Source organism: Pristiophorus japonicus, chromosome Y, assembly GCF_044704955.1.
Source record: "Pristiophorus japonicus isolate sPriJap1 chromosome Y, sPriJap1.hap1, whole genome shotgun sequence".
NCBI classification, from domain to species: domain Eukaryota; kingdom Metazoa; phylum Chordata; class Chondrichthyes; family Pristiophoridae; genus Pristiophorus; species Pristiophorus japonicus.
The window spans coordinates 38,122,588-38,150,079 of record NC_092011.1 but is presented as its reverse complement, the minus strand read 5'-3'; the positions used below and the strand labels follow the sequence as shown (position 1 = coordinate 38,150,079).

Here is a 27,492-nt window from a genome sequence, read left to right as displayed (position 1 = left end):
ACAGGCTCGAGGGGCTGAACGGCCTCCTCCTGTTCCTAATGTAACAGGCTCGAGGGGCTGAATGGCCTCCTCCTGTTCCTAATGTAACAGGCTCGAGGGGCTGAATGGCCACCTTCTGTTCCTAATGTAACAGGCTCGAGGGGCTGAATGGCCTCCTCCTGTTCCTAATGTAACAGGCTCGAGGGGCTGAACGGCCTCCTCCTGTTCCTAATGTAACAGACTCGAGGGGCTGAATGGCCTCCTCCTGTTCCTAATGTAACAGGCTCAAGGGGCTGAACGGCCTCCTCCTGTTCCTAATGTAACAGACTCGAGGGGCTGAATGGCCTCCTCCTGTTCCTAATGTAACAGACTCGAGGGGCTGAATGGCCTCCTCCTGTTCCTAATGTAACAGACTCGAGGGGCTGAATGGCCTTCTCCTGTTCCTAATGTAACAGACTCGAGGGGCTGAATGGCCTCCTCCTGTTCCTAATGTAACAGACTCGAGGGGCTGAATGGCCTCCTCCTGTTCCTAATGTAACAGACTCGAGGGGCTGAATGGCCTCCTCCTGTTCCTAATGTAACAGACTCGAGGGGCTGAATGGCCTCCTCCTGTTCCTAATGTAACAGACTCGAGGGGCTGAATGGCCTCCTCCTGTTCCTAATGTAACAGGCTCAAGGGGCTGAACGGCCTCCTCCTGTTCCTAATGTAACAGACTCGAGGGGCTGAATGGCCTCCTCCTGTTCCTAATGTAACAGACTCGAGGGGCTGAATGGCCTCCTCCTGTTCCTAATGTAACAGACTCGAGGGGCTGAATGGCCTCCTCCTGTTCCTAATGTAACAGACTCGAGGGGCTGAATGGCCTTCTCCTGTTCCTAATGTAACAGGCTCGAGGGGCTGAATGGCCACCTTCTGTTCCTAATGTAACAGGCTCGAGGGGTTGAATGGCCTCCTCCTGTTCCTAATGTAACAGGCTCGAGGGGCTGAATGGCCTCCTCCTGTTCCTAATGTAACAGGCTCGAGGGGCTGAATGGCCACCTTCTGTTCCTAATGTAACAGGCTCGAGGGGCTGAATGGCCTCCTCCTGTTCCTAATGTAACAGGCTCGAGGGGCTGAATGGCCTCCTCCTGTTCCTAATGTAACAAGCTCGAGGGGCTGAACGGTCTCCTCCTGTTCCTAATGTAACAGGCTCGAGGGGCTGAATGGCCTCCTCCTGTTCCTAATGTAACAAGCTCGAGGGGCTGAACGGTCTCCTCCTGTTCCTAATGTAACAGGCTCGAGGGGCTGAACGGTCCCTCCTGTTCCTAATGTAACAGGCTCGAGGGGCTGAACGTTCCCCTCCTGTTCCCATGGTCAGTTCTGCTCCAAAGTTACCCCTCTGGCTACCGGTTCCTCCATCCTACCCGCTCTCCCTCCTCCCTACCGCCTCGTGTCAAAATCCAAGAACCAATCGCACCTCCACCTCCTCCTCTTGCTCCTGTGAGGCAGAACAGGCACAAGGGACGCCTCATGCAGTTGAATAGCCCACCGGCCCCCACACTGTCTGCGACACCGACATGATAGGAGCTTCTTCTATGCCATACGATTCCCTGATTTGGCGAAGACGTTAGCGGGGCTGGTCTGTGATAGCTGCTGTAGTCGAATAGCTCAGAGGTGCGGATGGGTCACCTGTGCGTGGTGCAGCCAGACCCTGGAGCTCACGGTGCAGGGGGTGGGGGGAGAGAGAGAGGCACGCCCCCTTGCTTCCTCCGTCGCTCGGTCCGAGCCCCGTGACCTGACGTGGCTCTGTTTCTCGCCCGCAGTGATGGCGAGCCGGGCGGTCAGCTGGTGGACGACAGGTTCAGCCTGGACTGGGAGGCAGTGATGGCGGCCTCGCTCGGCACAGTAGTGGCACGGCTGGACGGCAGAGGCAGCGGCTACCAGGGCCTGAGGCTGCAGCACCAGGTCAGGCGCAGGCTGGGCTCACTCGAGGTCAAAGATCAACTGGCCGCAGCCGAGTACGTATAGGGAGGGGGGCTGACCACTGAGCGGACCGAGTGAGACAGACCTCGGACTGGACCGAGAGAGATCGACCGGACCGAGAGAGAGAGACTGACCACTGAGGTGACCGAGAGAGAGAGACTGACCACTGACCGGACCGAGAGAGAGAGACTGACCACTGACCGGACCGAGAGAGAGAGAGACTGACCACCGACCGGACCGAGAGAGATCGACCGGACCGAGAGAGAGAGACTGACCACTGAGGTGACCGAGAGAGAGAGACTGACCACTGACCGGACCGAGAGAGAGAGACTGACCACTGACCGGACCGAGAGAGAGAGACTGACCACTGACCGGACCGAGAGAGATCGACCGGAGCGAGAGAGAGAGAGACTGACCACTGAGGTGACCGAGAGAGAGAGACTGACCACTGACCGGACCGAGAGAGATCGACCGGACCGAGAGAGAGTGACTAACCACTGAGGTGACCGAGAGAGAGAGAGACTGACCACTGACCGGACTGAGAGAGAGACTGACCACTGACCGTACTGAGAGAGAGACTGACCACTGACCGGACCGAGAGAGAGGGACTGACCACTGAGGTGACTGAGAGAGAGAGAGACTGACCACTGACCGGACCGAGAGAGACTGACCGGACCGAGAGAGAGACTGACCACTGACCGGACCGAGAGAGAGAGATACTGACCACTGACCGGACTGAGAGAGAGAGAGACTGACCACTGAGGTGACCGAGAGTGAGAGACTGACCACTGACCGGACCGATAGAGATACTGACCACTGACCGGACCGAGAGAGAGAGATACTGACCACTGACTGGACTGAGAGAGAAACTGACCACTGAGGTGACCGAGAGTGAGAGACTGACCACTGACTGGACCGAGAGAGAGACTGACCACTGACCAAACCGAGAGAGAGAGACTGACCACTGAAAAGACCGAGAGAGAGAGAGACTGACCACTGACCAGACCGAGAGAGAGAGACTGGCCACTGACCGGACCGAGAGAGAGAGACTGACCACTGAAAAGACCGAGAGAGAGAGAGAGACTGACCACTGACCGGACTGAGAGAGAGCGACTGACTACTGACCGGACCGAGAGAGACTGACCACTGACCGGACCGAGAGAGAGAGACTGACCACTGCCCAGACCGAGAGAGAGAGAGACTGACCACTGGCCGGACCGAGAGAGAGGCTGACCACTGCCCAGACCGAGAGAGAGAGACTGACTACTGACCGTACAGAGACAGAGACTGACCACTGACCGGACCGATAGAGAGACTGACCACTGACCGGAATGAGAGAGAGATACTGACCACTGACCGGACTGAGAGAGAGAGATACTGACCAGTGACCGGACAGAGAGAGAGACTGACCACTGACCGGACCGAGAGAGAGACTGACCACTGACCAGACCGAGAGAGAGAGACTGACCACTGACCGGACCGAGAGAGAGAGAGACTGACCACTGACTGGACCGAGAGAGAGAGAGATTGACCGCTGAGGTGACCGAGAGAGAGAGACTGACCACTGATGTGACCGAGAGAGAGAGACTGACCACTGACCGGACCTAGCGAGAGAGAGACTGACCACTGCCCAGACCGAGAGAGAGACTGACCACTGACCGGACCTAGAGAGAGAGAGACTGACCACTGCCCAGACCGAGAGAGCGAGAGACTGACCACTGACCGGACCGAGAGAGAGAGACTGACCACTGACCAGACTGAGAGAGAGAGACTGACCACTGATCGGACAGAGAGAGAGAGAGAGACTGACCACTGACCTGTCTGAGAGAGAGAGACTGACCACTGAAAAGACCGAGAGAGAGAGAGAGACTGAGCACTGACCGGACCGAGAGAGAGAGACTGACCACTGACCGGACCGATAGAGAGACTGACCACTGACCGGGCCGAGAGAGAGACTGACCACTGACAGGACCGAGAGAGAGAAACTGACCACTGACCGGACCAAGAGAGAGACTGACCACTGACCGGACCTAGAGAGAGAGATACTGACCACTGACCGGACTGAGAGAGAGAGATACTGACCACTGAAAAGACCGAGAGAGAGAGAAAGACTGACCACTGACCGGACCGAGAGAGACTGACCACTGACCGGTCCGAGAGAGAGAGACTGACCACTGAAAAGACCGAGAGAGAGAGACTGACCACTGACCGGACCGAGAGAGAGAGACTGACCACTGACCGGACCGAGAGAGAGAGACTGACCACTGACCGGACTGAGAGAGAGAGATACTGACCACTGACCGGACAGAGAGAGAGACTGACCACTGACTGGACCGAGAGAGGGACTGACCACTGACCAGACCGAGAGAGAGAGACTGACCACTGACAGGACCAAGAGACCGAGAGAGAGACTGACCACTGAGGTGACCGAGAGAGAGAGACTGACCACTGACCGGACCTAGAGAGAGAGAGACTGACCACTGCCCAGACCGAGAGAGAGAGACTGACCACTGACAGGACCGAGAGAGAGAGAGACTGACCACTGCCCAGACCGAGAGAGCGAGAGACTGACCACTGACCGGACCGAGAGAGAGAGACTGACCACTGACCAGACCAAGAGAGAGAGAGACTGACCACTGCCCAGACCGAGAGAGAGAGACTGACCACTGACCAGTCCGAGAGAGAGAGAGACTGACTACTGGCCGGACAGAGAGAGAGACTGACCACTGAGGTGACCGAGAGAGAGAGACTGACCACTGAGGTGACCGAGAGAGACTGACAACTGACCGGACCGAGAGAGAGAAACTGACCACTGACCGGACCGAGAGAGAGAGACTGACCACTGACCGGACCGAGAGAGAGACTGACCACTGCCCAGACCGAGAGAGAGAGACTGACTACTGACCGTACAGAGAGAGAAACTGACCACTGACCGGACCAAGAGAGAGAGAGACTGACCACTGACCGGTCCGAGAGAGAGAGACTGACTACTGACCGGACCGAGAGAGAGACTGACCACTGACCGGACCGAGAGAGAGATACTGACCACTGACCGGACCGAGAGAGAGAGATACTGACCACTGACCGGACCGAGAGAGAGACTGACCATTGACCGGACCGAGAGAGAGACTGACCACTGACCAGACCGAGAGAGAGACTGACCACTGACCGGACCGAGAGAGAGAGAGACTGACCACTGACCGGACCGAGAGAGAGAGACTTACCACTGAGGTGACCGAGAGAGAGAGACTGACCACTGCCCAGACCGAGAAGGAGAGACTGACCACTGACCGGACCGAGAGAGAGAGACTGACTACTGACCGTACAGAGAGAGAGACTGACCACTGACCGGACCGATAGAGAGAGACTGACCACTGACCGGGCTGAGAGAGAGACTGACCATTGACCGGACCGAGAGAGGGAGACTGACCACTGACCGGACCGAGAGAGAGACTGACCACTGACAGGACCGAGAGAGAGAGATAATGACCACTGACCGGACTGAGAGAGAGAGAGACTGACCACTGACCGGACAGAGAGAGAGAGAGACTGACCACTGACCAGACTGAGAGAGAGAGACTGACCACTGACCGGACCGAGAGAGAGAGAGACTGACAACTGACCGTACAGAGAGAGACACTGACCACTGACCAGACGGAGAGAGAGACTGACCACTGCCCAGACCGAGAGAGAGAGACTGACCACTGACCAGTCCGAGAGAGAGAGAGACTGACCACTTACCGGTCCGAGAGAGAGAGACTGACTACTGACCGTACAGAGAGAGAGACTGACCACTGACCAGACCGAGAGAGAGAGACTGACCACTGACCGGACCGAGAGAGAGAGACTGACCACTGACCGGACCAAGAGAGAGAGACTGACCACTGACCTGTCTGAGAGAGAGAGACTGACCACTGAAAAGACCGAGAGAGAGAGAGAGACTGACCACTGACCGGACTGAGAGAGAGAGACTGACCACTGACCGGACCGAGAGAGAGAGACTGACCACTGACCGGACTGAGAGAGAGAGACTGACCACTGCCCAGACCGAGAGAGAGAGAGAGACTGACCACTGACCGGACCGAGAGAGAGACTGACCACTGCCCAGACCGAGAGAGAGAGACTGACTACTGACCGTACAGAGAGAGAGACTGACCACTGACCGGGCCGAGTGAGAGACTGACCACTGACCGGACCGAGAGCGAGAAACTGACCACTGACCGGACCGAGAGAGAGACTGACCACTGACCAGACTGAGAGAGAGAGATACTGACCACTGACCGGACTGAGAGAGAGAGATACTGACCACTGACCGGACAGAGAGAGAGACTGACCACTGACTGGACCGAGAGAGAGACTGACCACTGACCAGACCGAGAGAGAGAGAGACTGACCACTGACCGGACCGAGAGAGAGAGAGACTGACCACTGACTGGACCGAGAGAGAGAGAGACTGACCACTGACCGGACCGAGAGAGAGACTGACCACTGCCCAGACCGAGAGAGAGAGACTGACTACTGACAGTACAGAGAGAGAGACTGACCACTGACCGGACCGATAGAGAGACTGACCACTGACCGGACCGAGAGAGAGTGACTGACCACTGACCGGACCGAGAGAGAGAGACTGACCACTGACCGGACCGAGAGAGAGAGAGACTGACCACTGACCGGACCGAGAGAGAGAGACTGACCACTGACCGGACCGAGAGAGAGAGACTGACCAATCACCGGACCGAGAGAGAGAGACTGACCACTGCCCAGACCGAGAGAGAGAGAGACTGACCACTGACCGGACCGAGAGAGAGACTGACCACTGCCCAGACCGAGAGAGAGAGACTGACTACTGACCGTACAGAGAGAGAGACTGACCACTGACTGGACCGATAGAGAGACTGACCACTGACCGGGCCGAGAGAGAGACTGACCACTGACCGGACCGAGAGAGAGAAACTGACCACTGACCGGACCGAGAGAGAGACTGACCACTGACCGGACCAAGAGAGAGAGAGACTGACCACTGACTGGACCGAGAGGGAGAGACTGACCACTGAGGTGACCGAGAGAGAGAGACTGACCACTGAGGTGACCGAGAGAGAGAGAGACTGACCACTGACCAGACCTAGAGAGAGGGAGACTGACCACTGCCCAGATCGAGAGAGAGAGACTGACCACTGACCGGACCGAGAGAGAGAGAGACTGACCACTGCTAGGACCGAGAGAGCGAGAGACTGACCACTGACCGGACCAAGAGAGAGAGACTGACCACTAACCGTACAGAGAGAGAGACTGACCACTGACCGGACCGAGAGAGAGAGAGAGAGAGACTGACCACTGACCGTACAGAGAGAGAGACTGACCACTGACCAGACCAACAGAGAGAGAGACTGACCACTGCCCAGACCGAGAGAGAGAGAGACTGACCACTGACCGGTCCGAGATAGAGAGAGACTGACCAGTGACCGGTCCGAGAGAGAGAGACTGACTACTGACCGGACCGAGAGAGAGACTTACCACTGACCGGACCGAGAGAGAGATACTGACCACTGACCGGACCGAGAGAGAGATACTGACCACTGACTGGACCGAGAGAGAGACTGACCACTGACCAGACCGAGAGAGAGAGACTGACCACTGACCGAACCGAGAGAGAGAGACTGACCACTGCCCAGACCGAGAGAGAGAGAGACTGACCACTAACCGGACCGAGAGAGAGACTGACCACTGCCCAGACCGAGAGAGAGAGACTGACTACTGACAGTACAGAGAGAGAGACTGACCACTGCCCAGACCAAGAGAGAGAGACTGACCACTGACCGGTCCGAGAGAGAGAGAGACTGACCACTGCCCAGACCGAGAGAGCGAGAGACTGACCACTGACCGGACCGATAGAGAGAGACTGATCACTGACCGGGCCGAGAGAGAGACTGACCACTGCCCAGACCGAGAGAGAGAGAGACTGACCACTGACCGGACCGAGAGAGAGACTGACCACTGCCCAGACCGAGAGAGAGAGACTGACCGTACAGAAAGAGAGACTGACCACTGACTGGACCGATAGAGAGACTGACCACTGACCGGGACGAGAGAGAGACTGACCACTGACCGGACCGAGAGAGAGAAACTGACCACTGACCGGACCGAGAGTGAGACTGACCACTGACCGGACCAAGAGAGAGAGATACTGACCACTGACTGGACTGAGAGAGAGAGATACTGACCACTGACCGGACAGAGAGAGAGACTGACCACTGACTGGACCGAGAGAGAGACTGACCACTGACCAGACCGAGAGAGAGAGAGACTGACCACTGACTGGACCGAGAGAGAGAGACTGACCACTGACCAGCCCGAGAGAGAGAGACTTACCACTGAGGTGACCGAGAGAGAGAGAGACTGACCACTGACCAGACCTAGAGAGAGAGAGAGACTGACCACTGCCCAGACTGAGAGAGAGAGACTGACCACTGACCGGACCGAGAGAGAGAGAGACTGACCACTGCTAGGACCGAGAGAGCGAGAGACTGACCACTGACCGGACCAAGAGAGAGAGACTGACCACTGACCGTACAGAGAGAGAGACTGACCACTGACCGGACCGAGAGATAGAGAGAGACTGACCACTGACCGTACAGAGAGAGAGACTGACCACTGACCAGACCAACAGAGAGAGAGATTGACCACTGCCCAGACCGAGAGAGAGAGAGACTGACCACTGACCGGTCCGAGAGAGAGAGAGACTGACCACTGACCGGTCCGAGAGAGAGAGACTGACTACTGACCGGACCGAGAGAGAGACTTACCACTGACCGGACCGAGAGAGAGATATGACCACTGACCGGACCGAGAGAGAGATACTGACCACTGACTGGACCGAGAGAGAGACTGACCACTGACCAGACCGAGAGAGAGAGACTGACCACTGACCGGACCGAGAGAGAGAGACTGACCACTGACCGAACCGAGAGAGAGAGACTGACCACTGCCCAGACCGAGAGAGAGAGAGACTGACCACTGACCGGATCGAGAGAGAGACTGACCACTGACAGGACCGAGAGAGAGAGATAATGACCACTGACCGGACTGAGAGAGAGAGAGACTGACCACTGACCGGACCGAGAGAGAGAGACTGACCAATGACCAGACTGAGAGAGAGAGACTGACCACTGACCAGACCGAGAGAGAGAGAGACTGACCACTGACTGTATAGAGAGACTGGCCACTGACCAGACGGAGAGAGAGACTGACCACTGCCCAAACCGAGAGAGAGAGACTGACCACTGACCGGTCCGAGAGAGAGAGAGAGACTGACCACTGACCGGTCCGAGAGAGAGAGACTGACTACTCACCGTACAGAGAGAGAGACTGACCACTGGCCAGACCGATAGCGAGCGACTGACCACTGACCAGACCGAGAGAGTGACTGACCACTGACCGGACCGAGAGAGAGAGACTGACCACTGACCGGACCAAGAGAGAGAGACTGACCACTGACCTGTCTGAGAGAGAGAGACTGACCACTGACCGGACCGAGAGAGAGAGACTGACCACTGACCAGACCAACAGAGAGAGAGATTGACCACTGCCCAGACCGAGAGAGAGAGAGACTGACCACTGACCGGTCCGAGAGAGAGAGAGACTGACCACTGACCGGTCCGAGAGAGAGAGACTGACTACTGACCGGACCGAGAGAGAGACTTACCACTGACCGGACCGAGAGAGAGATATGACCACTGACCGGACCGAGAGAGAGATACTGACCACTGACTGGACCGAGAGAGAGACTGACCACTGACCAGACCGAGAGAGAGAGACTGACCACTGACCGTACAGAGAGAGAGACTGACCACTGACCGGACCGAGAGATAGAGAGAGACTGACCACTGACCGTACAGAGAGAGAGACTGACCACTGACCAGACCAACAGAGAGAGAGATTGACCACTGCCCAGACCGAGAGAGAGAGAGACTGACCACTGACCGGTCCGAGAGAGAGAGAGACTGACCACTGACCGGTCCGAGAGAGAGAGACTGACTACTGACCGGACCGAGAGAGAGACTTACCACTGACCGGACCGAGAGAGAGATATGACCACTGACCGGACCGAGAGAGAGATACTGACCACTGACTGGACCGAGAGAGAGACTGACCACTGACCAGACCGAGAGAGAGAGACTGACCACTGACCGGACCGAGAGAGAGAGACTGACCACTGACCGAACCGAGAGAGAGAGACTGACCACTGCCCAGACCGAGAGAGAGAGAGACTGACCACTGACCGGATCGAGAGAGAGACTGACCACTGACAGGACCGAGAGAGTGAGATAATGACCACTGACCGGACTGAGAGAGAGAGAGACTGACCACTGACCGGACCGAGAGAGAGAGACTGACCAATGACCAGACTGAGAGAGAGAGACTGACCACTGACCAGACCGAGAGAGAGAGAGACTGACCACTGACTGTATAGAGAGAGAGACTGGCCACTGACCAGACGGAGAGAGAGACTGACCACTGCCCAAACCGAGAGAGAGAGACTGACCACTGACCGGTCCGAGAGAGAGAGAGAGACTGACCACTGACCGGTCCGAGAGAGAGAGACTGACTACTCACCGTACAGAGAGAGAGACTGACCACTGGCCAGACCGATAGCGAGAGACTGACCACTGACCAGACCGAGAGAGTGACTGACCACTGACCGGACCGAGAGAGAGAGACTGACCACTGACCGGACCAAGAGAGAGAGACTGACCACTGACCTGTCTGAGAGAGAGAGACTGACCACTGACCGGACCGAGAGAGAGAGACTGACCACTGACCGGACCGAGAGAGAGAGATACTGACCACTGACTGGACCGAGAGAGAGAGACTGACCACTGAGGTGACCGAGAGAGAGAGACTGACCACTGAGGTGACCGAGAGAGACTGACCACTGACCGGAACTAGAGAGAGAGATACTGACCAGTGAAAAGACCGAGAGAGAGAGAGAGACTGACCACTGACCGGACCGAGAGAGAGAGACTGATCACTGACCGGGCCGAGAGAGAGACTGACCACTGCCCAGACCGAGAGAGAGAGAGACTGACCACTGACCGGACCGAGAGAGAGACTGACCACTGCCCAGACCGAGAGAGAGAGACTGACCGTACAGAAAGAGAGACTGACCACTGACTGGACCGATAGAGAGACTGACCACTGACCGGGACGAGAGAGAGACTGACCACTGACCGGACCGAGAGAGAGAAACTGACCACTGACCGGACCGAGAGAGAGACTGACCGGACCAAGAGAGAGAGATACTGACCACTGACTGGACTGAGAGAGAGAGATACTGACCACTGACCGGACAGAGAGAGAGACTGACCACTGACTGGACCGAGAGAGAGACTGACCACTGACCAGACCGAGAGAGAGAGAGACTGACCACTGACTGGACCGAGAGAGAGAGACTGACCACTGACCAGCCCGAGAGAGAGAGACTTACCACTGAGGTGACCGAGAGAGAGAGACTGACCACTGACCAGACCTAGAGAGAGAGAGAGACTGACCACTGCCCAGACTGAGAGAGAGAGACTGACCACTGACCGGACCGAGAGAGAGAGAGACTGACCACTGCTAGGACCGAGAGAGCGAGAGACTGACCACTGACCGGACCAAGAGAGAGAGACTGACCACTGACCGTACAGAGAGAGAGACTGACCACTGACCGGACCGAGAGATAGAGAGACTGACCACTGACCGTACAGAGAGAGAGACTGACCACTGACCAGACCAACAGAGAGAGAGATTGACCACTGCCCAGACCGAGAGAGAGAGAGACTGACCACTGACCGGTCCGAGAGAGAGAGAGACTGACCACTGACCGGTCCGAGAGAGAGAGACTGACTACTGACCGGACCGAGAGAGAGACTTACCACTGACCGGACCGAGAGAGAGATATGACCACTGACCGGACCGAGAGAGAGATACTGACCACTGACTGGACCGAGAGAGAGACTGACCACTGACCAGACCGAGAGAGAGAGACTGACCACTGACCGGACCGAGAGAGAGAGACTGACCACTGACCGAACCGAGAGAGAGAGACTGACTACTGCCCAGACCGAGAGAGAGAGAGACTGACCACTGACCGGATCGAGAGAGAGACTGACCACTGACAGGACCGAGAGAGAGAGATAATGACCACTGACCGGACTGAGAGAGAGAGAGACTGACCACTGACCGGACCGAGAGAGAGAGACTGACCAATGACCAGACTGAGAGAGAGAGACTGACCACTGACCAGACCGAGAGAGAGAGAGACTGACCACTGACTGTACAGAGAGAGAGACTGGCCACTGACCAGACGGAGAGAGAGACTGACCACTGCCCAAACCGAGAGAGAGAGACTGACCACTGACCGGTCCGAGAGAGAGAGAGAGACTGACCACTGACCGGTCCGAGAGAGAGAGACTGACTACTCACCGTACAGAGAGAGAGACTGACCACTGGCCAGACCGATAGCGAGAGACTGACCACTGACCAGACCGAGAGAGTGACTGACCACTGACCGGACCGAGAGAGAGAGACTGACCACTGACCTGTCTGAGAGAGAGAGACTGACCACTGACCTGTCTGAGAGAGAGAGACTGACCACTGACCGGACCGAGAGAGAGAGACTGACCACTGACCGGACCGAGAGAGAGAGATACTGACCACTGACTGGACCGAGAGAGAGAGACTGACCACTGAGGTGACCGAGAGAGAGAGACTGACCACTGAGGTGACCGAGAGAGAGAGACTGACCACTGACCGGACCTAGAGAGAGAGAGACTGACCAGTGAAAAGACCGAGAGAGAGAGAGAGACTGACCACTGACCGGACCGAGAGAGAGAGACTGACCACTGACCGGACCGAGAGAGAGAGACTGACCACTGCCCAGACCGAGAGAGAGAGAGACTGACCACTGACCGGACCGAGAGAGAGACTGACCACTGCCCAGGCCGAGAGAGAGAGACTGACTACTGACCGTACAGAGAGAGAGACTGACCACTGACCGGGCCGAGAGAGAGAGACTGACTACTGACCGGACCGAGAGAGAGAGACTGACCACTGAAAAGACCAAGAGAGAGAGAGAGACTGACCACTGACCGGACCGAGAGAGAGAGACTGACCACTGACCGGACTGAGAGAGAGAGACTGACCACTGACCGGACCGAGAGAGAGAGACTGACCACTGACCGGACTGAGAAAGAGAGACTGACTACTGCCCAGACCGAGAGAGAGAGAGACTGACCACTGACCGGACCGAGAGAGAGACTGACAACTGCCCAGATCAAGAGAGAGAGACTGACTACTGACCGTACAGAGAGAGAGACTGACCACTGACCGGACCGATAGAGAGACTGACCACTGACCGGGCCGAGAGAGAGACTGACCACTGAGCGGACCGAGAGAGAGAAACTGACCACTAACCGGACTGAGAGAGAGATTGACCACTGACCGGACCGAGAGAGGAGATACTGACCACAGACCGGACTGAGAGAGAGATACTGACCACTGACCGGACAGAGAGAGAGACTGACCACTGACTGGACCGAGAGAGAGACTGACCACTGAGGTGACTGAGAGAGAGAGACTGACCACTGAGGTGACCGAGAGAGAGAGACTGACCACTGACCGGACCGAGAGAGAGAGAGACTGACCACTGCCCAGACCGAGATAGCGAGAGACTGACCACTGACCGGACCGAGAGAGAGAGACTGACCACTGCCCAGACTGAGAGAGAGACTGACCACTGACCAGACCGAGAGAGAGAGAGAGACTGACCACTGACCGTACAGAGAGAGAGACTGACCACTGACTGTACAGAGAGAGAGACTGACCACTGACCGGGCCGAGAGAGAGACTGACAACTGACCGGACCGAGAGAGAGAAACTGACCACTGACCGGACCGAGAGAGAGACTGACCACTGACCGGACCGAGAGAGAGAGAGATACTGACCACTGACCGGACTGAGAGAGAGAGAGATACTGACCACTGACCGGACAGAGAGAGAGACTGACCACTGAGGTGACCGAGAGAGAGAGACTGACCACTGAGGTGACCGAGAGAGAGAGACTGACCACTGACCGGACCGTGAGAGAGAGAGACTGACCACTGACCGAACCGAGAGAGAGAGACTGACCACTGCCCAGACCGAGAGAGAGAGAGAGACTGACCACTAACCGGACCGAGAGAGAGACTGACCACTGCCCAGACCGAGAGAGAGAGACTGACTACTGACAGTACAGAGAGAGAGACTGACCACTGCCCAGACCGAGAGAGAGAGACTGACCACTGACCGGTCCGAGAGAGAGAGAGACTGACCACTGCCCAGACCGAGAGAGCGAGAGACTGACCACTGACCGGACCGATAGAGAGAGACTGATCACTGACCAGGCCGAGAGAGAGACTGACCACTGACCGGACCGAGAGAGGGAGACTGACCACTGACCGGATCGAGAGAGAGACTGACCACTGATAGGACCGAGAGAGAGAGATAATGACCACTGACCGGACTGAGAGAGAGAGAGACTGACCACTGACCGGACCGAGAGAGAGAGACTGACCAATGACCAGACACAGAGAGAGAGACTGACCACTGACCGGACCGAGAGAGAGAGAGACTGACCACTGACTGTACAGAGAGAGAGACTGGCCACTGACCAGACGGAGAGAGAGACTGACCACTGCCCAGACCGAGAGAGAGAGACTGACCACTGACTGGTCCGAGAGAGAGAGAGAGACTACTCACCGTACAGAGAGAGAGACTGACCACTGGCCAGACCGATAGAGAGAGACTGACCACTGACCAGACCGAGAGAGTGACTGACCACTGACCGGACCGAGAGAGAGAGACTGACCACTGACCGGAGCAAGAGAGAGAGAGAGACTGACCACTGACCGGTCCGAGAGAGAGAGACTGACTACTCACCGTACAGAGAGAGAGACTGACCACTGGCCAGACCGATAGCGAGAGACTGACCACTGACCAGACCGAGAGAGTGACTGACCACTGACCGGACCGAGAGAGAGAGACTGACCACTGACCGGACCAAGAGAGAGAGACTGACCACTGACCTGTCTGGGAGAGAGAGACTGACCACTGACCGGACCGAGAGAGAGAGACTGACCACTGACCAGACCAACAGAGAGAGAGATTGACCACTGCCCAGACCGAGAGAGAGAGAGACTGACCACTGACCGGTCCGAGAGAGAGAGAGACTGACCACTGACCGGTCCGAGAGAGAGAGACTGACTACTGACCGGACCGAGAGAGAGACTTACCACTGACCGGACCGAGAGAGAGATATGACCACTGACCGGACCGAGAGAGAGATACTGACCACTGACTGGACCGAGAGAGAGACTGACCACTGACCAGACCGAGAGAGAGAGACTGACCACTGACCGTACAGAGAGAGAGACTGACCACTGACCGGACCGAGAGATAGAGAGAGACTGACCACTGACCGTACAGAGAGAGAGACTGACCACTGACCAGACCAACAGAGAGAGAGATTGACCACTGCCCAGACCGAGAGAGAGAGAGACTGACCACTGACCGGTCCGAGAGAGAGAGAGACTGACCACTGACCGGTCCGAGAGAGAGAGACTGACTACTGACCGGACCGAGAGAGAGACTTACCACTGACCGGACCGAGAGAGAGATATGACCACTGACCGGACCGAGAGAGAGATACTGACCACTGACTGGACCGAGAGAGAGACTGACCACTGACCAGACCGAGAGAGAGAGACTGACCACTGACCGGACCGAGAGAGAGAGACTGACCACTGACCGAACCGAGAGAGAGAGACTGACCACTGCCCAGACCGAGAGAGAGAGAGACTGACCACTGACCGGATCGAGAGAGAGACTGACCACTGACAGGACCGAGAGAGAGAGATAATGACCACTGACCGGACTGAGAGAGAGAGAGACTGACCACTGACCGGACCGAGAGAGAGAGACTGACCAATGACCAGACTGAGAGAGAGAGACTGACCACTGACCAGACCGAGAGAGAGAGAGACTGACCACTGACTGTATAGAGAGAGAGACTGGCCACTGACCAGACGGAGAGAGAGACTGACCACTGCCCAAACCGAGAGAGAGAGACTGACCACTGACCGGTCCGAGAGAGAGAGAGAGACTGACCACTGACCGGTCCGAGAGAGAGAGACTGACTACTCACCGTACAGAGAGAGAGACTGACCACTGGCCAGACCGATAGCGAGAGACTGACCACTGACCAGACCGAGAGAGTGACTGACCACTGACCGGACCGAGAGAGAGAGACTGACCACTGACCGGACCAAGAGAGAGAGACTGACCACTGACCTGTCTGAGAGAGAGAGACTGACCACTGACCGGACCGAGAGAGAGAGACTGACCACTGACCGGACCGAGAGAGAGAGATACTGACCACTGACTGGACCGAGAGAGAGAGACTGACCACTGAGGTGACCGAGAGAGAGAGACTGACCACTGAGGTGACCGAGAGAGACTGACCACTGACCGGACCTAGAGAGAGAGATACTGACCAGTGAAAAGACCGAGAGAGAGAGAGAGACTGACCACTAACCGGACCGAGAGAGAGAGACTGATCACTGACCGGGCCGAGAGAGAGACTGACCACTGCCCAGACCGAGAGAGAGAGAGACTGACCACTGACCGGACCGAGAGAGAGACTGACCACTGACCAGACCGAGAGAGAGAGACTGACCACTGAGGTGACCGAGAGAGACTGACCACTGACCGGACCTAGAGAGAGAGATACTGACCAGTGAAAAGACCGAGAGAGAGAGAGAGACTGACCACTGACCGGACCGAGAGAGAGAGACTGATCACTGACCGGGCCGAGAGAGAGACTGACCACTGCCCAGACCGAGAGAGAGAGAGACTGACCACTGACCGGACCGAGAGAGAGACTGACCACTGACCAGACCGAGAGAGAGAGAGACTGACCACTGACTGGACCGAGAGAGAGAGACTGACCACTGACCAGCCCGAGAGAGAGAGACTTACCACTGAGGTGACCGAGAGAGAGAGAGACTGACCACTGACCAGACCTAGAGAGAGAGAGAGACTGACCACTGCCCAGACTGAGAGAGAGAGACTGACCACTGACCGGACCGAGAGAGAGAGAGACTGACCACTGCTAGGACCGAGAGAGCGAGAGACTGACCACTGACCGGACCAAGAGAGAGAGACTGACCACTGACCGTACAGAGAGAGAGACTGACCACTGACCGGACCGAGAGATAGAGAGAGACTGACCACTGACCGTACAGAGAGAGAGACTGACCACTGACCAGACCAACAGAGAGAGAGATTGACCACTGCCCAGACCGAGAGAGAGAGAGACTGACCACTGACCGGTCCGAGAGAGAGAGAGACTGACCACTGACCGGTCCGAGAGAGAGAGACTGACTACTGACCGGACCGAGAGAGAGACTTACCACTGACCGGACCGAGAGAGAGATATGACCACTGACCGGACCGAGAGAGAGATACTGACCACTGACTGGACCGAGAGAGAGACTGACCACTGACCAGACCGAGAGAGAGAGACTGACCACTGACCGGACCGAGAGAGAGAGACTGACCACTGACCGAACCGAGAGAGAGAGACTGACCACTGCCCAGACCGAGAGAGAGAGAGACTGACCACTGACCGGATCGAGAGAGAGACTGACCACTGACAGGACCGAGAGAGAGAGATAATGACCACTAACCGGACTGAGAGAGAGAGAGACTGACCACTGACCGGACCGAGAGAGAGAGACTGACCAATGACCAGACTGAGAGAGAGAGACTGACCACTGACCAGACCGAGAGAGAGAGAGACTGACCACTGACTGTACAGAGAGAGAGACTGGCCACTGACCAGACGGAGAGAGAGACTGACCACTGCCCAAACCGAGAGAGAGAGACTGACCACTGACCGGTCCGAGAGAGAGAGAGAGACTGACCACTGACCGGTCCGAGAGAGAGAGACTGACTACTCACCGTACAGAGAGAGAGACTGACCACTGGCCAGACCGATAGCGAGAGACTGACCACTGACCAGACCGAGAGAGTGACTGACCACTGACCGGACCGAGAGAGAGAGACTGACCACTGACCTGTCTGAGAGAGAGAGACTGACCACTGACCTGTCTGAGAGAGAGAGACTGACCACTGACCGGACCGAGAGAGAGAGACTGACCACTGACCGGACCGAGAGAGAGAGATACTGACCACTGACTGGACCGAGAGAGAGAGACTGACCACTGAGGTGACCGAGAGAGAGAGACTGACCACTGAGGTGACCGAGAGAGAGAGACTGACCACTGACCGGACCTAGAGAGAGAGAGACTGACCAGTGAAAAGACCGAGAGAGAGAGAGAGACTGACCACTGACCGGACCGAGAGAGAGAGACTGACCACTGACCGGACCGAGAGAGAGAGACTGACCACTGCCCAGACCGAGAGAGAGAGAGACTGACCACTGACCGGACCGAGAGAGAGACTGACCACTGCCCAGGCCGAGAGAGAGAGACTGACTACTGACCGTACAGAGAGAGAGACTGACCACTGACCGGGCCGAGAGAGAGAGACTGACTACTGACCGGACCGAGAGAGAGAGACTGACCACTGAAAAGACCAAGAGAGAGAGAGAGACTGACCACTGACCGGACCGAGAGAGAGAGACTGACCACTGACCGGACTGAGAGAGAGAGACTGACCACTGACCGGACCGAGAGAGAGAGACTGACCACTGACCGGACTGAGAAAGAGAGACTGACCACTGCCCAGACCGAGAGAGAGAGAGACTGACCACTGACCGGACCGAGAGAGAGACTGACAACTGCCCAGATCAAGAGAGAGAGACTGACTACTGACCGTACAGAGAGAGAGACTGACCACTGACCGGACCGATAGAGAGACTGACCACTGACCGGGCCGAGAGAGAGACTGACCACTGACCGGACCGAGAGAGAGAAACTGACCACTAACCGGACTGAGAGAGAGATTGACCACTGACCGGACCGAGAGAGGAGATACTGACCACTGACCGGACTGAGAGAGAGATACTGACCACTGACCAGACAGAGAGAGAAACTGACCACTGACTGGACCGAGAGAGAGACTGACCACTGAGGTGACTGAGAGAGAGAGACTGACCACTGAGGTGACCGAGAGAGAGAGACTGACCACTGACCGGACCGAGAGAGAGAGAGACTGACCACTGCCCAGACCGAGATAGCGAGAGACTGACCACTGACCGGACCGAGAGAGAGAGACTGACCACTGCCCAGACTGAGAGAGAGACTGACCACTGACCAGACCGAGAGAGAGAGAGAGACTGACCACTGACCGTACAGAGAGAGAGACTGACCACTGACTGTACAGAGAGAGAGACTGACCACTGACCGGGCCGAGAGAGAGACTGACAACTGACCGGACCGAGAGAGAGAAACTGACCACTGACCGGACCGAGAGAGAGACTGACCACTGACCGGACCGAGAGAGAGAGAGATACTGACCACTGACCGGACTGAGAGAGAGAGATACTGACCACTGACCGGACAGAGAGAGAGACTGACCACTGACTGGACCGAGAGAGGGACTGACCACTGACCAGACCGAGAGAGAGAGACTGACCACTGACCGGACCAAGAGAGAGAGAGACTGACCACTGACTGGACAGAGAGAGAGAGAGACTGACCACTGAGGTGACCGAGAGAGAGAGACTGACCACTGAGGTGACCGAGAGAGAGAGACTGACCACTGACCGGACCGTGAGAGAGAGAGACTGACCACTGACCGAACCGAGAGAGAGAGACTGACCACTGCCCAGACCGAGAGAGAGAGAGAGACTGACCACTAACCGGACCGAGAGAGAGACTGACCACTGCCCAGACCGAGAGAGAGAGACTGACTACTGACAGTACAGAGAGAGAGACTGACCACTGCCCAGACCGAGAGAGAGAGACTGACCACTGACCGGTCCGAGAGAGAGAGAGACTGACCACTGCCCAGACCGAGAGAGCGAGAGACTGACCACTGACCGGACCGATAGAGAGAGACTGATCACTGACCGGGCCGAGAGAGAGACTGACCACTGACCGGACCGAGAGAGGGAGACTGACCACTGACCGGATCGAGAGAGAGACTGACCACTGATAGGACCGAGAGAGAGAGATAATGACCACTGACCGGACAGAGAGAGAGAGAGACTGACCACTGACCGGACCGAGAGAGAGAGACTGACCAATGACCAGACACAGAGAGAGAGACTGACCACTGACCGGACCGAGAGAGAGACTGACCACTGCCCAGGCCGAGAGAGAGAGACTGACTACTGACCGTACAGAGAGAGAGACTGACCACTGACCGGGCCGAGAGAGAGAGACTGACTACTGACCGGACCGAGAGAGAGAGACTGACCACTGAAAAGACCAAGAGAGAGAGAGAGACTGACCACTGACCGGACCGAGAGAGAGAGACTGACCACTGACCGGACTGAGAGAGAGAGACTGACCACTGACCGGACCGAGAGAGAGAGACTGACCACTGACCGGACTGAGAAAGAGAGACTGACCACTGCCCAGACCGAGAGAGAGAGAGACTGACCACTGACCGGACCGAGAGAGAGACTGACAACTGCCCAGATCAAGAGAGAGAGACTGACTACTGACCGTACAGAAAGAGAGACTGACCACTGACCGGACCGATAGAGAGACTGACCACTGACCGGGCCGAGAGAGAGACTGACCACTGACCGGACCGAGAGAGAGAAACTGACCACTAACCGGACTGAGAGAGAGATTGACCACTGACCGGACCGAGAGAGGAGATACTGACCACTGACCGGACTGAGAGAGAGATACTGACCACTGACCGGACAGAGAGAGAGACTGACCACTGACTGGACCGAGAGAGAGACTGACCACTGAGGTGACTGAGAGAGAGAGACTGACCACTGAGGTGACCGAGAGAGAGAGACTGACCACTGACCGGACCGAGAGAGAGAGAGACTGACCACTGCCCAGACCGAGATTGCGAGAGACTGACCACTGACCGGACCGAGAGAGAGAGACTGACCACTGCCCAGACTGAGAGAGAGACTGACCACTGACCAGACCGAGAGAGAGAGAGAGACTGACCACTGACCGTACAGAGAGAGAGACTGACCACTGACTGTACAGAGAGAGAGACTGACCACTGACCGGGCCGAGAGAGAGACTGACAACTGACCGGACCGAGAGAGAGAAACTGACCACTGACCGGACCGAGAGAGAGACTGACCACTGACCGGACCGAGAGAGAGAGAGATACTGACCACTGACCGGACTGAGAGAGAGAGATACTGACCACTGACCGGACAGAGAGAGAGACTGACCACTGACTGGACCGAGAGAGGGACTGACCACTGACCAGACCGAGAGAGAGAGACTGACCACTGACCGGACCAAGAGAGAGAGAGACTGACCACTGACTGGACAGAGAGAGAGAGAGACTGACCACTGAGGTGACCGAGAGAGAGAGACTGACCACTGAGGTGACCGAGAGAGAGAGACTGACCACTGACCGGACCGTGAGAGAGAGAGACTGACCACTGACCGAACCGAGAGAGAGAGACTGACCACTGCCCAGACCGAGAGAGAGAGAGAGACTGACCACTAACCGGACCGAGAGAGAGACTGACCACTGCCCAGACCGAGAGAGAGAGACTGACTACTGACAGTACAGAGAGAGAGACTGACCACTGCCCAGACCGAGAGAGAGAGACTGACCACTGACCGGTCCGAGAGAGAGAGAGACTGACCACTGCCCAGACCGAGAGAGCGAGAGACTGACCACTGACCGGACCGATAGAGAGAGACTGATCACTGACCGGGCCGAGAGAGAGACTGACCACTGACCGGACCGAGAGAGGGAGACTGACCACTGACCGGATCGAGAGAGAGACTGACCACTGATAGGACCGAGAGAGAGAGATAATGACCACTGACCGGACTGAGAGAGAGAGAGACTGACCACTGACCGGACCGAGAGAGAGAGACTGACCAATGACCAGACACAGAGAGAGAGACTGACCACTGACCGGACCGAGAGAGAGAGAGACTGACCACTGACTGTACAGAGAGAGAGACTGGCCACTGACCAGACGGAGAGAGAGACTGACCACTGCCCAGACCGAGAGAGAGAGACTGACCACTGACTGGTCCGAGAGAGAGAGAGAGACTACTCACCGTACAGAGAGAGAGAGACTGACCACTGGCCAGACCGATAGAGAGAGACTGACCACTGACCAGACCGAGAGAGTGACTGACCACTGACCGGACCGAGAGAGAGAGACTGACCACTGACCGGAGCAAGAGAGAGAGAGAGACTGACCACTGACCGGTCCGAGAGAGAGAGACTGACTACTCACCGTACAGAGAGAGAGACTGACCACTGGCCAGACCGATAGCGAGAGACTGACCACTGACCAGACCGAGAGAGTGACTGACCACTGACCGGACCGAGAGAGAGAGACTGACCACTGACCGGACCAAGAGAGAGAGACTGACCACTGACCTGTCTGGGAGAGAGAGACTGACCACTGACCGGACCGAGAGAGAGAGACTGACCACTGACCAGACCAACAGAGAGAGAGATTGACCACTGCCCAGACCGAGAGAGAGAGAGACTGACCACTGACCGGTCCGAGAGAGAGAGAGACTGACCACTGACCGGTCCGAGAGAGAGAGACTGACTACTGACCGGACCGAGAGAGAGACTTACCACTGACCGGACCGAGAGAGAGATATGACCACTGACCGGACCGAGAGAGAGATACTGACCACTGACTGGACCGAGAGAGAGACTGACCACTGACCAGACCGAGAGAGAGAGACTGACCACTGACCGTACAGAGAGAGAGACTGACCACTGACCGGACCGAGAGATAGAGAGAGACTGACCACTGACCGTACAGAGAGAGAGACTGACCACTGACCAGACCAACAGAGAGAGAGATTGACCACTGCCCAGACCGAGAGAGAGAGAGACTGACCACTGACCGGTCCGAGAGAGAGAGAGACTGACCACTGACCGGTCCGAGAGAGAGAGACTGACTACTGACCGGACCGAGAGAGAGACTTACCACTGACCGGACCGAGAGAGAGATATGACCACTGACCGGACCGAGAGAGAGATACTGACCACTGACTGGACCGAGAGAGAGACTGACCACTGACCAGACCGAGAGAGAGAGACTGACCACTGACCGGACCGAGAGAGAGAGAGACTGACCACTGACCGAACCGAGAGAGAGAGACTGACCACTGCCCAGACCGAGAGAGAGAGAGACTGACCACTGACCGGATCGAGAGAGAGACTGACCACTGACAGAACCGAGAGAGAGAGAGACTGACCACTGACCGGACCGAGAGAGAGAGACTGACCAATGACCAGACTGAGAGAGAGAGACTGACCACTGACCAGACCGAGAGAGAGAGAGACTGACCACTGAATGTATAGAGAGAGAGACTGGCCACTGACCAGACGGAGAGAGAGACTGACCACTGCCCAAACCGAGAGAGAGAGACTGACCACTGACCGGTCCGAGAGAGAGAGAGAGACTGACCACTGACCGGTCCGAGAGAGAGAGACTGACTACTCACCGTACAGAGAGAGAGACTGACCACTGGCCAGACCGATAGCGAGAGACTGACCACTGACCAGACCGAGAGAGTGACTGACCACTGACCGGACCGAGAGAGAGAGACTGACCACTGACCGGACCAAGAGAGAGAGACTGACCACTGACCTGTCTGAGAGAGAGAGACTGACCACTGACCGGACCGAGAGAGAGAGACTGACCACTGACCGGACCGAGAGAGAGAGATACTGACCACTGACTGGACCGAGAGAGAGAGACTGACCACTGAGGTGACCGAGAGAGAGAGACTGACCACTGAGGTGACCGAGAGAGACTGACCACTGACCGGACCTAGAGAGAGAGATACTGACCAGTGAAAAGACCGAGAGAGAGAGAGAGACTGACCACTGACCGGACCGAGAGAGAGAGACTGATCACTGACCGGGCCGAGAGAGAGACTGACCACTGCCCAGACCGAGAGAGAGAGAGACTGACCACTGACCGGACCGAGAGAGAGACTGACCACTGACCAGACCGAGAGAGAGAGACTGACCACTGAGGTGACCGAGAGAGACTGACCACTGACCGGACCTAGAGAGAGAGATACTGACCAGTGAAAAGACCGAGAGAGAGAGAGAGACTGACCACTGACCGGACCGAGAGAGAGAGACTGATCACTGACCGGGCCGAGAGAGAGACTGACCACTGCCCAGACCGAGAGAGAGAGAGACTGACCACTGACCGGACCGAGAGAGAGACTGACCACTGACCAGACCGAGAGAGAGAGAGACTGACCACTGACTGGACCGAGAGAGAGAGACTGACCACTGACCAGCCCGAGAGAGAGAGACTTACCACTGAGGTGACCGAGAGAGAGAGAGACTGACCACTGACCAGACCTAGAGAGAGAGAGAGACTGACCACTGCCCAGACTGAGAGAGAGAGACTGACCACTGACCGGACCGAGAGAGAGAGAGACTGACCACTGCTAGGACCGAGAGAGCGAGAGACTGACCACTGACCGGACCAAGAGAGAGAGACTGACCACTGACCGTACAGAGAGAGAGACTGACCACTGACCGGACCGAGAGATAGAGAGAGACTGACCACTGACCGTACAGAGAGAGAGACTGACCACTGACCAGACCAACAGAGAGAGAGATTGACCACTGCCCAGACCGAGAGAGAGAGAGACTGACCACTGACCGGTCCGAGAGAGAGAGAGACTGACCACTGACCGGTCCGAGAGAGAGAGACTGACTACTGACCGGACCGAGAGAGAGACTTACCACTGACCGGACCTAGAGAGAGATATGACCACTGACCGGACCGAGAGAGAGATACTGACCACTGACTGGACCGAGAGAGAGACTGACCACTGACCAGACCGAGAGAGAGAGACTGACCACTGACCGGACCGAGAGAGAGAGACTGACCACTGACCGAACCGAGAGAGAGAGACTGACCACTGCCCAGACCGAGAGAGAGAGAGACTGACCACTGACCGGATCGAGAGAGAGACTGACCACTGACAGGACCGAGAGAGAGAGATAATGACCACTGACCGGACTGAGAGAGAGAGAGACTGACCACTGACCGGACCGAGAGAGAGAGACTGACCAATGACCAGACTGAGAGAGAGAGACTGACCACTGACCAGACCGAGAGAGAGAGAGACTGACCACTGACTGTACAGAGAGAGAGACTGGCCACTGACCAGACGGAGAGAGAGACTGACCACTGCCCAAACCGAGAGAGAGAGACTGACCACTGACCGGTCCGAGAGAGAGAGAGAGACTGACCACTGACCGGTCCGAGAGAGAGAGACTGACTACTCACCGTACAGAGAGAGAGACTGACCACTGGCCAGACCGATAGCGAGAGACTGACCACTGACCAGACCGAGAGAGTGACTGACCACTGACCGGACCGAGAGAGAGAGACTGACCACTGACCTGTCTGAGAGAGAGAGACTGACCACTGACCTGTCTGAGAGAGAGAGACTGACCACTGACCGGACCGAGAGAGAGAGACTGACCACTGACCGGACCGAGAGAGAGAGATACTGACCACTGACTGGACCGAGAGAGAGAGACTGACCACTGAGGTGACCGAGAGAGAGAGACTGACCACTGAGGTGACCGAGAGAGAGAGACTGACCACTGACCGGACCTAGAGAGAGAGAGACTGACCAGTGAAAAGACCGAGAGAGAGAGAGAGACTGACCACTGACCGGACCGAGAGAGAGAGACTGACCACTGACCGGACCGAGAGAGAGAGACTGACCACTGCCCAGACCGAGAGAGAGAGAGACTGACCACTGACCGGACCGAGAGAGAGACTGACCACTGCCCAGGCCGAGAGAGAGAGACTGACTACTGACCGTACAGAGAGAGAGACTGACCACTGACCGGGCCGAGAGAGAGAGACTGACTACTGACCGGACCGAGAGAGAGAGACTGACCACTGAAAAGACCAAGAGAGAGAGAGAGACTGACCACTGACCGGACCGAGAGAGAGAGACTGACCACTGACCGGACTGAGAGAGAGAGACTGACCACTGACCGGACCGAGAGAGAGAGACTGACCACTGACCGGACTGAGAAAGAGAGACTGACCACTGCCCAGACCGAGAGAGAGAGAGACTGACCACTGACCGGACCGAGAGAGAGACTGACAACTGCCCAGATCAAGAGAGAGAGACTGACTACTGACCGTACAGAGAGAGAGACTGACCACTGACCGGACCGATAGAGAGACTGACCACTGACCGGGCCGAGAGAGAGACTGACCACTGACCGGACCGAGAGAGAGAAACTGACCACTAACCGGACTGAGAGAGAGATTGACCACTGACCGGACCGAGAGAGGAGATACTGACCACTGACCGGACTGAGAGAGAGATACTGACCACTGACCGGACAGAGAGAGAGACTGACCACTGACTGGACCGAGAGAGAGACTGACCACTGAGGTGACTGAGAGAGAGAGACTGACCACTGAGGTGACCGAGAGAGAGAGACTGACCACTGACCGGACCGAGAGAGAGAGAGACTGACCACTGCCCAGACCGAGATAGCGAGAGACTGACCACTGACCGGACCGAGAGAGAGAGACTGACCACTGCCCAGACTGAGAGAGAGACTGACCACTGACCAGACCGAGAGAGAGAGAGAGACTGACCACTGACCGTACAGAGAGAGAGACTGACCACTGACTGTACAGAGAGAGAGACTGACCACTGACCGGGCCGAGAGAGAGACTGACAACTGACCGGACCGAGAGAGAGAAACTGACCACTGACCGGACCGAGAGAGAGACTGACCACTGACCGGACCGAGAGAGAGAGAGATACTGACCACTGACCGGACTGAGAGAGAGAGATACTGACCACTGACCGGACAGAGAGAGAGACTGACCACTGACTGGACCGAGAGAGGGACTGACCACTGACCAGACCGAGAGAGAGAGACTGACCACTGACCGGACCAAGAGAGAGAGAGACTGACCACTGACTGGACAGAGAGAGAGAGAGACTGACCACTGAGGTGACCGAGAGAGAGAGACTGACCACTGAGGTGACCGAGAGAGAGAGACTGACCACTGACCGGACCGTGAGAGAGAGAGACTGACCACTGACCGAACCGAGAGAGAGAGACTGACCACTGCCCAGACCGAGAGAGAGAGAGAGACTGACCACTAACCGGACCGAGAGAGAGACTGACCACTGCCCAGACCGAGAGAGAGAGACTGACTACTGACAGTAAAGAGAGAGAGACTGACCACTGCCCAGACCGAGAGAGAGAGACTGACCACTGACCGGTCCGAGAGAGAGAGAGACTGACCACTGCCCAGACCGAGAGAGCGAGAGACTGACCACTGACCGGAC

General features: G+C 56.7%; 1 protein-coding gene across 1 annotated transcript in view; it reads left to right on the top strand.

The window, feature by feature from the left end:
- The window catches only part of LOC139241122 (inactive dipeptidyl peptidase 10-like), a 104,521-nt gene that overhangs the window by 44,156 nt on the left and 32,873 nt on the right, over positions 1-27,492 (top strand). Inside the window, exon 10 of the mRNA XM_070869817.1 lies at positions 1,780-1,974. Coding sequence (XP_070725918.1) covers positions 1,780-1,974 — 195 coding nt within the window. The remainder of the gene's footprint in view (positions 1-1,779; positions 1,975-27,492) is intronic.